We start from the raw sequence: 15,606 nt of genomic DNA, 5'->3' as shown, positions 1-15,606 counted from the left end.
TGAGCTTGAGAACAGAAGTGAAAATGAAAACAATCCTGGCTTCTGGCCCCTCGTGGCTCAGAAGAAATGAAAGAGTGGGACAAAAACTCAGACCACCAGCAGCCCAGGGCCTTTCTCTCTAATGAACAGCCTCAACCAGAAATCTGTTAACTGCCTTAAGAGGCTTTTACCAAAGGTCTAGCCCACTGTGGGGAAATAGTTAGAAATCTGCAACCACAAAGATCAAAGACACCCTGGAATGGTATTGCAAAGGTGGAAGTATTTTCTGCTGCAAATGCCCGGGCACTCGAGCCGTCTCTTTGAAAAGCCCTAAGGGTGGTTTCTTTCTCTATAGGAAAAGTGAAATAGTAACAACTGAGAACAGGGATTCTGGAGTCAGACAGACTGGGGTTCAAATCCTGACTTTTCCACTTGGTGATGTTGAGACTTTGGGCAACTTAACTTTTCCGAGCCTGGGTTTCTGCATTTGTAAAATGAGGAAAAGGTCCCTTGCCACAGGATCTTGCAATAAAGCATAAGTGAGAGGATGTTCAGAGAGCAGAGGGCCCCAGGCGTGTTATGAAGTAAGCATCCTACAGATGTTAATGAGTGAGAGAGGCCTCATTGATTGATGGCTGACTGGGATCCAGAGATCTGGGGTCCCAGATGCTACCAGTTCCCTGTTGATTGAACCTTCAGGGCTGCCTATTGCCTTCAAAACTGAATCCAAACTCCTTAGCACGACACCCACAGCTACATTTCCACCCCCACCCTGAGAATCAGCTGGAGAGGCTGGCAGAGGCCAGATCAGGCAGGGCCAGGGCTTGGCAGGCACTGGCATCTTTATGCAAACAACAGGGGAAGCATTGGAGGGGCCTGGCCTGACCGGCCCAAGGCCTGCGCAGTGACTGCAGGGAGAGAGGTCCCTGAGGGTGACGAGCTTGGAGCGGTGGACTTACTATTAAGGGGCTCCTGACTGAGCAGACCGAGCGCCAGCCCTGGCCTGGAGCCCTGATCAACCAGGTCCCGCTCCTAAGCTCCACCTGAGCACACAGCTGCCTTTCCTTTGCTGTTGTTCCCTCTACCCAGTGTGCCCTCCCTCTTCCCTTCTCCACCCGCCAAACCGTGTGGCCTGGATGTTAGTTTGGCAATAGGTGACATCTACCCCAGGTAAGAAGATTCAAAAGGCCCCAAAGGACATATGGTGAAAGAAGTCTTGCCCCCACTCTTTGCCCAGCCCCCATATCCCTCCCTGGAAGCAATCAGTCCCTTTGCACATGTGCCCTTCCTGGGCCAGTCTGTGTGTCAATGCATGACTGCACGCACACATTTTCCCCTTAGGCATGTCACACTCCACACATGTGGAATCCATCCCACATCAGCCCGAAAGCCTGCGACAGTCCTTTTTTTTAATTCTAATTTTTATTTGATTTTTATTTTTTTGCGGTACGCGGGCCTCTCACTGACGTGGCCTCTCCCGTTGCGGAGCACGGGCTCCGGACGCGCAGGCTCAGCGGCCATGGCTCACGGGCCCAGCCGCTCCGCGGCATGTGGGATCCTCCCGGACCGGGGCACGAACCCGTGTCCCCCGCATCGGCAGGCGGACTCTCAACCACTGCACCACCAGGGAAGCCCTAATTTTTATTTATTTTTTATTGACGCATAGTTGATGTACAATATGATGTAAGTTACAGGTATACAATATAGTAATTCACAATTTTTTGATTAAACTCCATTTATAGTTATTATAAAACATTGGCTATATTCCCTGTGTTGTACAATATATCCTTGTAGCTTATTTTATACATAATAGTTTGTACCTCTTAATCCCCTACCCCTATATCACCCCTCCCCCCTTCCCTCTCCCTACTGGTAACCACTAGTTTGTTCTCTATAACTGAGTCTGCTTCTTTTTGTGGAAAATAGTGTGGAGGTTTCTCAAAAAACTGTATAAAGAGCTACCATGTGACCCAGCAATTCCATTCTTGGGTATATATCTGAAAACAACAAAAACACTAATTTGAAAAGACACACGCACCCCAATGTTCATTGCAGCACTATTTACAATAGCCAGGTCATGGAAGCAACCTAAGTGTCCATCAACAGGTGAACGGATAAAGAAGATGTGGTACATACATACAACAGAATAGTACTCAGCCATAGCGAAGAACGAAATCTTGCCATTTGCGGCAACGTGGATGGACTTGGAGGGTATTATGCTACGTGAAGTAAGTCAGACAGACAAAGACAAATACTGTATGATCTCACTTATATGTGGGATCTAAAACCTACAACAAACCAGGGCAGCAGTCCTTTTGATGACCGCACTGCATACTGTCACCACAGGCAATTTTACACCATTTCCAGGTCACACGACAAATTCCCAGGAGTGCAACTGCTGGTCTGTTTTTAATATTCATGGGGTTTTCCAGGCCCGATAAAACGTTGCCTTCTGCACACACATGTGCACACACACACATGCACACAGCTGTCACCGGCCACCACCCCCAGCATCAAACCTCATTCCTCCAGTTCGCACAGCCTCTTCCTGCCCCCATCACGGGCCCTGCGACTCACCGCTAGGCTGTGTCTGAACCGCCGGGGGCTGGGACCCCCCTCGTCCTTTAGGTTAGTCTCCCGGCCCTGGGCCCACATCTTGCCCTGGGCTCCTGTGTGAAGGTAAGAAGGAGCTCCAAAGCGCTGTCGGCCTTTTGGAAGTAGAGCTGCAGCCACCGTCCGGGCCTCAGTCATATGGGTCAGCATCCCCTGTGCGGCGGCCACTGTGGGGTTTGGAAGGCTTGTCTTCCCTCCTTAAAGAATGAAAGTCACCCCGCTGATGTAACTCCCGCCTCTCAGGTCCCTTTGGGACTCCTGCCAGGGGCAGAGCTCCCGAGGGTCTGATGCTGCAGCCAATCGCTGATGCCCTCGGCACCAGGTACCCAGGACGTTCAAAACGGCCAGTGACAGGGGGAGCGTTCTGAGACATTACGGCTCATAAAACTGAGGGACTGCCTGCCAGCGGCCCAGTGACACCAGCATCTCATTACCTGTGGTGGTAACTGGGAGCGGCCAGCAGGGCCCAGCTGGGCTGACCCCCGTGCCGCTCCCCCCAGCGCCTGATGTCCCAGCAGGATTAGCCGGACCGGAGCAGTCTTCTGCCTTCCAGTCACATCAGCCTCCGCTCACACTCCCCCCTCCGCCCCCGAGGCTTCCCATGGTTCTGTGGTTAAAATCCACCATCTCTCTGCCTCCAAGTGTTATAGGGGCTGTTCTCTGTGGAATTTGCTTGTTCCCCCGTTTTCACTGAGTTACCTTTTTCCTGTCTGTACAGATCTCAACTCACATATCCCCCAGACCAAGTCAGGTCTCCACACTACATATTCCTGTGGCTCCCTATGCTGCCCCTTTATATAACTGTCAACACACTGCAGTTAAATCAGCAGATCTGCCGTGAGTTACTTCACGTTCGCCCCACGCCAAGCTGTCGTAGAAGCTCCAAGATGTGTCTGCCGGGCTCACCGCTGTACCCCAGCACCCAGCACAGTGTCTGCCTCTAAACAGCATTCCATAACTATATGGAACATACGTGAATGCTATTTCTTGGTTGTGCCGCTTCAGACAATGATAAAACATAATATTTATTATTACGAAATAATAATCTTATACTATTATTACGTGTAATGTAACCTGCCATGCGCCAGGTACTAAGTGTTTTACAGACCTTTACTCTCTGCATTTTCACATTCACCAAGCGAAGAAGGACATATTATTATCCCCATTTTACAAATGAGAAAACTAAGGCTCGGAGAAGTTGCAGTCTTGTGCCCGAGGTCACAAAGTTATTAAATGACACCACTGGGATTAAAAACCCAGATCTGTCGAATGTCTAAGTCCTTGCCTTTCAGCCCCTGGGGCTCCCTTCGCTTCTCTGAGTGTCAGTTTTTGGAGAATAAGGATCGAACGACCTACTCCGCAGACTTGCCCACCGGCTCCCCCAGAAGGTGCCTGGCACGCAGTGGTTACCTGCTGAATATCGTTTAAAGAAAACAATTGTAAATGATTGCCTGGAAAATCAGATTCATCTTCAAGGTCAAGTGAGAAACCCAAAGGAGCCTTAACTGATTCCCCCAAATTGCTGGCTACTCCCCCAGTGGCTGTGCCTGGGGTAACAGAAAAGGGGAGCTTCATTTTACTTCCTAATGAAAAGAGAAAAGTGTTGGACTTGGTTTGATAAAATTTGATGGGAGGAGACTCCAGCCCCCAGACTAGTTAATCTTCTAGATGACCTCGCCCCTCTGTTGGCAAACAGAACGTACCACCTGTGGCATCTCTTCTGGGATTTTGTGGGTGAGGATCAGTGAGAGGGGAGTTGGGGCATCAGGCAGACCCAGTTGGCCTTTGGGCTGTACCTCCGCTGGTGGGGTGACCTTCAACCCTTCAAGCCCCCATTTTCTTTGCTGCCACGGGGGAGGATTGAGGAGGGTAATGATATTCTGGATTCCATCCACCAAAACTCATTCCTAGGGAGACACATTCTGATGGGGAATCACCAAGGACCACACTCAGAGGAGAATTTTCCTAGGGCCCTGGAAACTCAGAATTCTACCCACTGGGGTTAAAGAACCCCTCCTTCCTGTGCACCCCAGATATCACAAGCCTCTGCCAGAGGTGGGTATAAGTGGGAGGTAAAAAGTGAGAGGGGATGGAGCAAGAAGACTCTGGAAGACTTCCTGGAGGAGGTGACAGAGGAAGCCAAGTCTTGAAGGAAGAGTGAGAGTTCCCCAGGCATGGAAGGGAGGAAGAGCACTCCAGGCAGTGGGAATAGCACGTGCAAAGGCACAGAGTCAGTATGGGCCTAGGACTTTCAAAACCAGGAGGAATTAACTGCCACCAGAGCTGTTTCTCAAAGTGTTGTCCAACTAAAGGGCACTTGGCAGCAGGAGCTAAGGCTTAAGAGAGAAGACAGGACCAGGTCACGAAGAACCTTAAATGTCACATCAAAGATCTATCTATACTTAAAGGCAACCAAGGCTGGTATTGGGAAGTGATCAAAGCAGACTTCCCGGGGCAGAGCCCAGCACAGTGGGTTTAATACACACCTGTGAGCACATCGAGTGCATTTAACATACTCAGCTGTGGCTGCTCTTCAGGGCCAATTGGCCACCGTGGCCTCCCAGAGGCACTTGATGAGGTGAGTCAGACCGAGCGGGGCCCTGCCTTTTGCTACCACCACATTTGCTAGGTGATGACTGTAGGTGAAGGTCAGAAGCCTCCCCAGGGAGCAGTGAGGGGCACAGCAACCCATGAGCAAATTCTCCAGAAAGTGCCTTTTCAGAGGTCCTTAAGGCAAAGATGAGATGATGTTAAGAGGAAGCAGTGTGACACATAGAACTGCAGCATCTGTGGTCAACCTGCGAGATGGGGAGAGGAAGTGGCTGAAGCCGGTTTTAGTGAATTCCATATCATTTTCACACACGCACACACACACTCTGTGTACCCTGGACCTCTCCCTTAGACAACGAGAAATGTTTGCTGGATGGATGGATGGACGGGACAGATGGATAGGTGGATGGAAGGTGGAGAGAGGTGGTCCAGATCCAGGACCTGCTTGCGGACAGACACAGAGCCATATTAACAATGCAAGGTGACAGCCGTATGACTCAGTACAAAGTGCAGGAGAGGGTGCCCCTGCCTGCAGGCATTCAGGACATGTTCAGGGTGTCCCTGATTTTTGAAAGTTCACTTTACCCCACTTCTCTTTTACAAAAGATCTACATTAGTACCTGTTTTTGCTAACTGAAAGAAACCCAAGGAGGATTTTTGCTTTGATGAAAAAAAGTGAAAAGCAAAAATAGCGTTCCGGTTTGTCTTGCGGTAAGCCATTATAGAGGCAGCCTGCACCCCAAGCATAAGGTGGTACCCCCCAGAGCTCCTTCCCCAGGAACCACATTCAGCACCTCAGCATCGAGCCCCCATAGCTGTGAACTGTGTCTGAGCATCTGTGCTTTATCTCGATTTATTTTGTGCATCCGTTGGCAAGATGTGTCCTAAGGTAACTTCTTCTTTGCTTTACGCCATTTCAGCTTTCTAAAGCTTTCAGAAGAATGCTGTACTTTCAGATTGGGGCGGGTTGGTGGTGAGGGGGGGAACGTGTTTGAGCCAGGCCTTGAAAAGGGAGTAGTTGACTGAAGACAGGGAAGAATGGGACTCCAGGTGAGGAGACAGCAAAGGCGAAGGCAGGAGGGAAGAGACGTGCTGCATTTGGGCAAAGTCCCGGTTGCCTGAACGGCAGAGTTAGGGGGACAATTACAGGGCTGTTTGGTGAGATCCACTTAGAAGGACGAGTTGAATTCTGGTGCAAGAACGGGCATGAGGGCAGGCTGGAAGTGTGTGAGCTGAGTTTGAATCCAGGCTCTCTGGACACTTAATGGGGTGAGACGTCACTTGGCCTCTCCAAGCCTTGCTCTCCTCAACTGTTAAATAGAGACAGTGATTCCCCTCACTTGGGGGTTATTGTGAGGATGAGATGATATTTCACTTAATACGTATGATATCACCTTGCCCAGGACTCTTCTACAGTACAGATGTGCCATCCTTGGTCGAACCATTCCCCTGCTGATGGACGCTCGGGTTGTCTCCCTTTCTTTGCCACTTGCACACCTGCTGACGCAGACGTCCTTCTTCATGGCTCTTCTCATGGTGGTGGTTGTATTGCCACAGCCTAGGTTCCCAAAAGAATGAGTTAGATCTAAGTGATCCAGAGGGGTATCCGTTATATAATAGGAATTTTAAAAGAAATGAGGCAAAGAAGTAGCAATGTAATGTGTGCAGTGTGTATAAAACAGTGTCCTACACGGGTCTGGTACGTGCAGAGCCTCAGAGAAAGAATGTATGGTCTCCATCACACCAAATGGTGAGCAACGGTCACCTCCCTGGCGTGAGGGCTTGGGTATGTGATGGCCCAAATAGTTGGCCCTTCCTGTATACCTCAGGACCCTTGCTTTACTGCAAAAAGCATGTCATTGCTTTTAACATTTGAAAGGAAAGTTCAAGAAAGTGGTTTTTTATATGAACCGTGCTACTGACAATGACGGTGATCATGGTAACAGCGATCTTGGGGGTGCCTTGACCCTCTAGGGCCATCATTCTACCCACAGATTGGCAAAAGATCCTGCCTTCACAAAGGTCACCGGAAAATTCTGGGAGTTAGGCTGCAAGACAGAAACATGACAGGGGTGGTTCTTATTTGGAACTCCAAGAAAAAAAGGAACCACCACTCTAGCCCAGCCTGCTAGAGCGGCAGAAGGTGACCAGGAGTTGGTGATCCCTGCACCAACACAGTGGTTATGACTAAACGATGCCTCTCGTATTCAGGTTGCAAAACCCCTCCAGGCAAGAGCCTAGGAGAGGCTTAATTTATGTCAGATGGTAATGAGCCTGTTTCTCAGAGGGGTTCCGCTGTCAGCTTGATTTTCTACACACTCCCGGATCCCAGGAGATTGCCTGCTCTCTGGAAAACCAGGATCAGCTTGAGATAAAGGGTCCAGGAATCAATCAGGGCCTTAGCTTGTTTTGTATCAGTTGGAATCATAGAATATCACCAGTAGGAAGGAGTTTAATCTGAGATTTAACCAAGAAGCATTGCATGTGCAGCCATCCTGTTGAAGAGATGTTTGCCGTGAGACAGGAGGTAAGAAGGAAGGAGGAAGGAAGGAACTAGAAACAACAGGAATACCTGTGATAGAGTGATGATAAAAAAAGCACAGCCTGCCATCCTGGGGACTGTTATGCAGCCATTAGAAAGACTGAGTGAGCTCTGTACCAGCTGACCTGGAAAGTGAGGTTTAGAGAGATGTTAAGAGCGGGTGTGGAGAGGGGCTGCAGTTGGCAGACTACAACAGCAGGCTAGATCTGGTCCTCTTCCTGGTTTTGTGCAGCCCATGATCTGAGAATAGCATTTACATTTTTAGCTTGGAAATTGTTTTAAAGAGTTTGAGAAAAAAAAAATCAAAGAAGAAGAATATTTTGCAACACGTGAAAATGATGTAAGATTCAAATTTCAGTGTCCGTAGTAAAGTCTTCTTGGAGCACAGCCATGATCACTCATCTGCACATTGTCTGTGGAGGTGCTTTCACACTAAACAAGAATTGAGTAATTTCAGCAGACACCTTGAAGAATGCAAACAGAAAATATGCGCCACCTGGCCCTTTCCTGAAAAGGTCTTTTGGCTCCGCATTTAGAGTATGGTGACATTTTGTAAAACGAGAGTGTGGAATACCGTTTTCGGCGCTTTGTCGGAGTAAATGTATTACCTTTGCTTATTTTTTCATTCATTTTATCATTTATTCATCATAGGCTTAATGCCTACTGGTGGGGCCAGGCACTGGGAACTAGCAGTGAACAAGCAGATACAGCCCCTGTTTTCATGGAGCTTAGAGTCTGTGTCTAGATCTTTCTTTCTCTAGTATAAACAACCCTAGCCCCTCCAACCGTATCTCACACGATGACTTGGTGGTCCAGCCCCTTGCATCCTGTCTCCCATCCTCCTCCCTCTATGTATCTTGATTGCTTCTGTCCCTTCTAAGGAGTGGTACCGGACTGGTCTCATGCCTCCTGGTGTCTCGAAGGGAGGTCAAGGTCTAGAAGGGTTCGTCTTGAATCAGGTCACGCTCTTGGTCTGGTTTCAACATGCTCAACACTCAATCTTTGCATTTCTAGCTCACGCTCTCCAGTCGACTCCAGAGGGAGAGGCAACAGTGCTAGACCCCCGTCATGTGGATGGGAGCAGCCGCCCGCTATGGAGAAGGCTGCAGCCATGTCTCCACGTGATGCCTCCCAAATAAAACCAAAGCCACCTCCAGACTCATGCCCCAGTGCATCAGTCTCTATGCAAAACCTGGAGAGTGGAGATCTGTTCAGTCCCAGGAGGAAGCCGGCTCTGCCAAGTAGTCGTTTGAGGACTGGGGTTTGAACCAGGAAGCTTGCTTCAAGGACTAGCTTTCCCTCATCTTCCTTCATACTCGTGCCCAACACCTCCTAAGAGACAGCTTTATTTATCTCTAGAAAAACAGCACTGGATCGGTCATTGCAGCCTCTCCACATTTGGACACTTCTCTTGGCTCTGTTGGGCAGCTTGGAGCCCAGTGGTTGACATAATTGACCCTTTGGGGAGCTGGAAGAGAAGCAGCCAGGGGCCGGAGGCAGGGGAAGGAGCCATAGGGTCCCAGGATGGCGTCCAATGGCACGACCTCTTCCTTTTGTCTGGACCCTGCTGCACTGAAGATCACCGTCAGCGTGGTCCTCACCCTCTTCATCCTCGTCACCATCGCCGGCAATGTAGTCGTCTGCCTGGCGGTGGGCTTGAACCGCCGGCTCCGCAGTCTGACCAACTGCTTCATCGTGTCCTTGGCCATCACTGACCTACTCCTCGGCCTCCTGGTGCTGCCCTTTTCGGCCTTCCACCAGCTGTCCTGCAGGTGGAGCTTCGGCAAGGTCTTCTGCAATATCTATACCAGCCTAGATGTCATGCTCTGCACGGCCTCCATCCTCAACCTCTTCATGATCAGCCTCGACCGGTACTGCGCCGTCACAGATCCCCTACGCTACCCCACGCTGGTCACCCCTGTCCGTGTCACCATCTCCCTGGTCTTAATTTGGGTCATCTCCATCACCCTATCCTTCCTGTCTATCCACCTGGGATGGAACAGCAGAACTGAGACCAGCAGTACCAATCACACCGTCCCCAAGTGCAAAGTCCAGGTCAACTTGGTGTATGGCCTGGTGGATGGACTGGTCACCTTCTACCTGCCTCTGCTGGTCATGTGCATCACCTACTACCGCATCTTCAAGATCGCGTGGGATCAGGCCAAGAGGATCCATAACGTCGGCTCCTGGAGGGCAGCCACCATCAGGGAACACAAAGCCACAGTGACCCTGGCAGCCGTGATGGGGGCCTTCATCGTCTGCTGGTTCCCCTACTTCACCGTCTTTGTTTACCGTGGGCTAAAAGGGGATAATGCCATCAACGAGACCTTCGAAGCCGTGGTTCTGTGGCTGGGCTATGCCAACTCAGCCCTGAACCCCATCCTGTACGCCGCTCTGAATAGAGACTTCCGCACAGCGTACCAGCGGCTCTTCTGCTGCAGCCCCTCCGACCACAGCACCCACAGAACTTCTCTGAAGTCCAACAGCTCTCAGCCGACGAGGATTCCAAGCCGAGGACCCAGGTGGCAGGAAGAGAGGTCCCTGAGGCTCCAGGTGTGGAGTGGGACAGAGGTCACGGCCCCCGAGGGAGCCACAGACAGGTAACTTCCCCGGCAGCTTGTATGTGGGACGGGGCACAGGGACGGGGCCCCACTCTTGGTAACAGCTGTTCATGAGGTGCTGCTTTGGCTGTTATGTGCTGGGAATTCTTCATGAGCACTTGGCAGACCTCGTGTTATTCCATCCTCCCAAACAAGCCCCTGAGGTAGAACTTTTTACCTCCATTTTTAAAAGGAGTAAGTCAAATCGCAGAGAACCTGGCCAGGGCCACACAGCTGGGATCTGGATAGAGCTCCCCTGACTCAGAACTGGTGGACCTTTTTTCTAGCTACCTTGTCCTTAAAATCATGAGTCCTAAGTTTGAGGTCCAACTCGGCCACTTAGTTAATGGTCATAAGTGTTCACCTAAATCTGCCAGGACGGCCCTCAAATGGCCATGGAATAATGCTGCTGCCTGGGGGTTAAATCAGAGACCCCACTCAGCCCACCGTCACTGAGCACCTTTTATGCATCAGCTCTTACTTTGGGGGTGCTCAAGTGGAAGGAGAAAGAGGACTGGCCAAGGTGGGAAGGCAAAGCCTTGAAAGCCAGGCTTGGACATTGTACTATAGGTCTTAGGGGAAGATGCAAGGATTAGAAGCAAGGATGGGTATAACCCATGCATCTGTCTACTTTGGAAAGAGGGCTCTGGTTGTCCCCTAAGACATGGACCAGAAGAATGAGATGGGGACAGCAGTGAAGGGGGGATGTGGTACTGGTCCACGAGAGAGAAGAGAACAGAGCAAAATCTAGGAGGCTATTAAAACATAGTCTTGTAGACCATTGGATGTCCGGGATGCAGGAGAGGCAAGAGAGAGGATGCCCCAGGACTCCACCCCCGAGAGGTACCCAGGCTGAAAAGATAAACAGGATCAGAATGACACTGAGATCAATTCACTGCTGACAAAGCCCATGCAAGGTATTAAGGGGTACCTCACCAAAGACTTGAGTGGCCTGAGGAAGCTCACACATGGAGAGAAGGTTTATAGGTCTGAGCAAGGTCTATCTAGCTGTCGAGAGGAATAAATGAAAGGATGCTGGTAGAACATCTGGCACATACAAATGCTCAATAAATGTCACTTTCCTTTGTCTTCCCACAGACCATGCCTTTGCCCCCCAGAATGCTGGTCTGTGTGACTGACTCATCCATCCATCCATTCATTCATTCATTCACAAACATCTGTCAACTTCCTGTCACATGCCAGGAACAGTGCTGAGTGCCAGGGATGTAGAAGTGACATTGTGGCACCTGTTTTGATGGACAGGTATGGCAAGTCAACTGTACAGCCTCGGTCTCAGCTCTGTGGCTCGAGCAAGTCTCTGCCCCTCTTGTGCCTCAGTTTCCTCCTCTTGTAGAACGTGGGGTCTGTCCTCAAGCAGCCTGCCCAGAGCCACCTGAAGCACACATGTGCTAAGGGGCACCAACAGGCTCTATGACCCCCGGTAGGATACTTGTCCTCTCTCGACCTTTGAGCATCAGACTTGAGAAAAGCTTGCATGGACTCTGCACACTCACGCCCTCTGGGTGCTGGTCCCTGTGGAGCATTGTGGGGGTGAAACTGCCCAACTGGAACCCTCAGCCTTGTGTCCCTCTGGTCCTTGCAGGAACCAGGTGTGGACTTTGGTCCTGGGCCCTCCACCCGTCCCCTGCTATCCTTATGGAACAAGCTTCATTGCTCCTGCAACCAGCCTCCTCCAGGCCTCCCTGCCTCTAGAATCTCCCTCTCAAATCCATCCTCCAAGCCACCTAAAGGCATCTCTCCAAACTGCAGACGGGGAAGCTTCCACATCTGGCCTTGATAGATAAGATGACCCTGTCCTCCCACACTGCCTCATTCAGGAAGCAGACTCTGGTACAAAGCAAATTTAGTTCACAAAACAAACAAAGGACAAAGCACGGGGTGTGGACTCTAGAGAAGGCTGTTGACCCTGTTCATTCTGTTGCCATCCCACTTCCTACTGCTCTTACCTGTGGGACCCGGGTTAATAGGCTGCCTCTACCCCCAATCCTTAGGGAGCCATGCAGCAGGCACTCACCAGCAATGGCCAGGTCTCACTGAACACCCATTAGGTACCAGTGTTAGGTTTGCCGCTATTTCTATGTATTCATCTTTCTGTGACGGCATCTCATCCCCACCCCTGTACGAGGTGCTAGGGTACAAAGGGAAATAAAGCCAGCCCCCCATCTCATGCCACCACCTGTCTGGTTGAGGAACAGACTGGCCACGGTTCAGAGCAGGGTGCCCAGGCTTGAAATCCAGTGTGCAGGGCAGCCAGAGGAGGCAGCACCTGGCCCAGAGAGCCCATCCCCGGGAGCAGACCTCTGAGCTGAGCCTCAAATGCGGAGGGGAGAGACCCGTTCCTCCAGGGTGGCACGCTGGGGCAGGGAGCGTCCACCTCCTCTTCTGATCATCACAGCCACCCTGGCCACCAAGGCCAGCGGAGAGGCCGTGCCTGCCTGGGTCACACACAGCAGCTGCGGAGCAGAGGGGTCCAGCAGAGAAGGATGGGGAACCAGCTGAAGGGCCTCATACTATGGTTGGGGGCATGGGGATCCAGGAAGCCAGGAACAGCCTGAGTTTGATTTTCCAGTAGAGGCTGCCAGGGCGACTGGGGACTTGGGTGGCCCTCCATAAGGTTGGCTTCCAGCTTCCCTGATGACCAATAGTGTGTCCTTCCTGCTTCCCATCTGGGAACAAAACCCAGCATTGGCCTGACAGAGAGCCCTTATCCCTGCCAAGGGGCCAGGTGTCTGCCCTTGGTTGGTGATGGCGGAGGTTGTAGGGGGTTCGGGCGGGGGGCGGCACAGTCGCGCAAGGGGAGACTCCAGGAGACAGTGGCTGAGCTGTCTGGTCCTCCCTGCCCTGAGGCCAGCCAGCAGCCATCTCGCCAGCAGGATGCTCTGTCTGCCCCTTCCCGATCCCATTGTCCACCCTTACCCTGCCCCTCGTCACCTCCACCCTTCTCTGATCCCAGCTCCCCAACCTCACCCCTTCTGCTCCACCGACCCTGCTCAGTAACCCCCACTGCTTCTACTGAATACAGGCCTGCATTCGTTTCCAAGGTGGGGCTGCCGTAACAAATGACGGTGAACTTGGTGACCGGAAACGAGACAGATTTCTTTTCTTACAGTTTGGGAGATCAAGATGTTGGTAGGGCTGCTTCCTTCTGGAGGCTTCAGAGGAGAATCCGTCTCCTTTGCCTTTTCCGGCTTCTGGGGGCCACCGGCACTCCTTGGCTTGTGGCCCCTTGCTCACATCATGCTGACCTCTCGCCTCCACGGTCACATCTCCTTCCCCTCTTCGGTAGCCAAATCTCCCTCTGCCTCCTTCTTTTAATAAGGGCACTTGTGATTCCATTTAGGGCCCACTGGGATAATCCCGGATAACCTCCCCATCCCAAAGTCCTTAACTTAATCACATCTGCAAAGTCCTTTTTGCCATATAAGATAACTTTCTCAGGTTCCAGCAATGAGGATGTAGATGTCTGGGGTCCACGTTCAGCTACCACAAGTCCCAGCTCCCCGACTTAGCACTAGAGACCCTTCATGATTTGGACCCTGACTACCTCCTGACACCATCCCCAGGCCCACACGCCCACCCTCCAGCCCCTTCTGCCCCCACCGAAACAAACCACTCAGAGTTCATTCATTCACAAGCACTCACCAAGAATTTGCTACATGCCAGCACTGTTGGGGGTGTAGCGGGGAGCCACGCAGAGGCCCTCCTCCCAGAGGGATGTTATTCTAGGGCAGTGGTTCTCAAAACGTGGGCCCCCAGCCAGCAGCAGTCTTCTGGGAGCAAAGTAGCTGACGTCGGGCCACACAGCCTCATCCATCCGTGGCAGAGCTAGGATTCCAGCCCAAGCCCGTCTGACCCCAAAGCCAGGCTCTTTCCATGAGGAAATGCTGAATGGACTTGAATTTAGCCCAGGCTCTGAGTGCTACTCCCATAGACAGCAGATGGGGAAACTAAGGCCCAGGGAGGCAAGTGACCTGAGGCCCAGAGCAAGCTGGGGTTGGGGCAGGGAGCAGACCCTGTATCTCTGGACCCCTGCCCAGGGCTCTTGGGTCTTTCCCCATACACTCCCTTGCCCTGCGTAATCTCCCCCAGGCAGGGAGAGAAGACTCCTGGGCACCAGCTGTCTCTCTCCGGGGCAGGCGGGCACTTCCTCCTCTCTGCAGAGGCCCTGTGCTTGCGGCTGTCACCCTCCCAGGGGCTGGAGTTTGAGCTCAGGAAGAAGAGGCACAAAGGGAGGCCAGGAGCCACAGGTGCCCCCCTGCTGCCAGCTCTCTCCCCTCACAGGCCTCTTGCCAGCAATGCCAGGGCCCGCCCTCCTTCTGCTGCCAGTGAGAGAGCGTTTCATCCAGCTGGGAATGGGCCTCTGCTCTGCCCTTCTGGTGCTCTTGGACTATGATACAGAGCTCTTATCCTGACCAACAAGGCCCTGCCCTGGCCGACTCTCCACTGCCCTAACTCCTCCTCTGGGCCCCTCGGTCCTGTCCCCAGGCCACGCTTAGTCCCATCCCACGCACCCTCCTCTCAGCCCAAGGCAGTCTTCTTACCCGTCTTGGGACATCCTGTCTGTTCTGTGTCTGCTCCCCAAGACCGCAAGCTCCCTGAGGGCAGGCTCACGTCTCTGTTGGTCCCTGTCCAACACCTAGCACAGTGCCTGGCACAGGGCGCCCAGTAATATTTGTTGAATGAATAAGTGAATGAATGAATGCGTGAATATCTCATTCTAGGTCCCCAAGAGCCCTGAGAAGTGACTAATACCACCAGTCGCTTTAGAGATCGGGGAACCAAGTCTCGAAATGCCAAGCTCCAGGAACACAGTGGGAACTCAGAAATTCCTGGTTCCCTTTTCTAACTTTGACATCACCGTGGGCCTCCCGCCAAGTAGTGACATCAGCAGCGGGCCTCACAGAGGGATCCACCGGCCGCTCTAAATCATAGAGTCTGCGGGTGGAAAGACTCACACCCCTCACCCTGCCTCCCAGGAAAGATGAAGGGATCCCGGAGTTGGGGTAGGAATCCAGACTTCAGACAACCTGGAAGCCGTCCATTGCGTCTCCACGCCATGTCCCCATTTGGCCAGAGTCTGGGGGCTGGGGGAGGGCTGCAGTTCCCTTAGCAGTAAAAAGGTTACATGACTGATGTACACACACTTCTTAAGAAGGAGGGAGCTTTGCTCAGAAAGGAAGCTTTGCATAATTTACCCTTTCAAGAGCCCAGACTTGTTTATTTGTATCATTTGGGTCCTGAAATAGTCTTAACATTTTGGCACATTGATTCCAGCATCTCCTAAGGGGCCTTTCTGAGCAC

General features: G+C 51.9%; 1 protein-coding gene across 1 annotated transcript in view; it reads left to right on the top strand.

Annotated features, from left to right (window-relative positions):
- Nucleotides 1-15,606, top strand: part of HRH2 (histamine receptor H2) — a 46,659-nt gene that overhangs the window by 15,972 nt on the left and 15,081 nt on the right. Inside the window, exon 2 of the mRNA XM_024753388.1 lies at nucleotides 8,699-10,284. Coding sequence (XP_024609156.1) covers nucleotides 9,209-10,284 — 1,076 coding nt within the window. The 5' untranslated portion in view covers nucleotides 8,699-9,208. The remainder of the gene's footprint in view (nucleotides 1-8,698; nucleotides 10,285-15,606) is intronic.

The sequence above is a fragment of the Neophocaena asiaeorientalis genome, unplaced genomic scaffold (assembly GCF_003031525.2).
Source record: "Neophocaena asiaeorientalis asiaeorientalis breed wild unplaced genomic scaffold, Neophocaena_asiaeorientalis_V1.1 scaffold268, whole genome shotgun sequence".
In the NCBI taxonomy this organism is placed as follows: domain Eukaryota; kingdom Metazoa; phylum Chordata; class Mammalia; order Artiodactyla; family Phocoenidae; genus Neophocaena; species Neophocaena asiaeorientalis.
The sequence above is the reverse complement of the archived record's forward strand: the minus strand, read 5'-3'. Positions and strand labels throughout refer to the sequence as shown.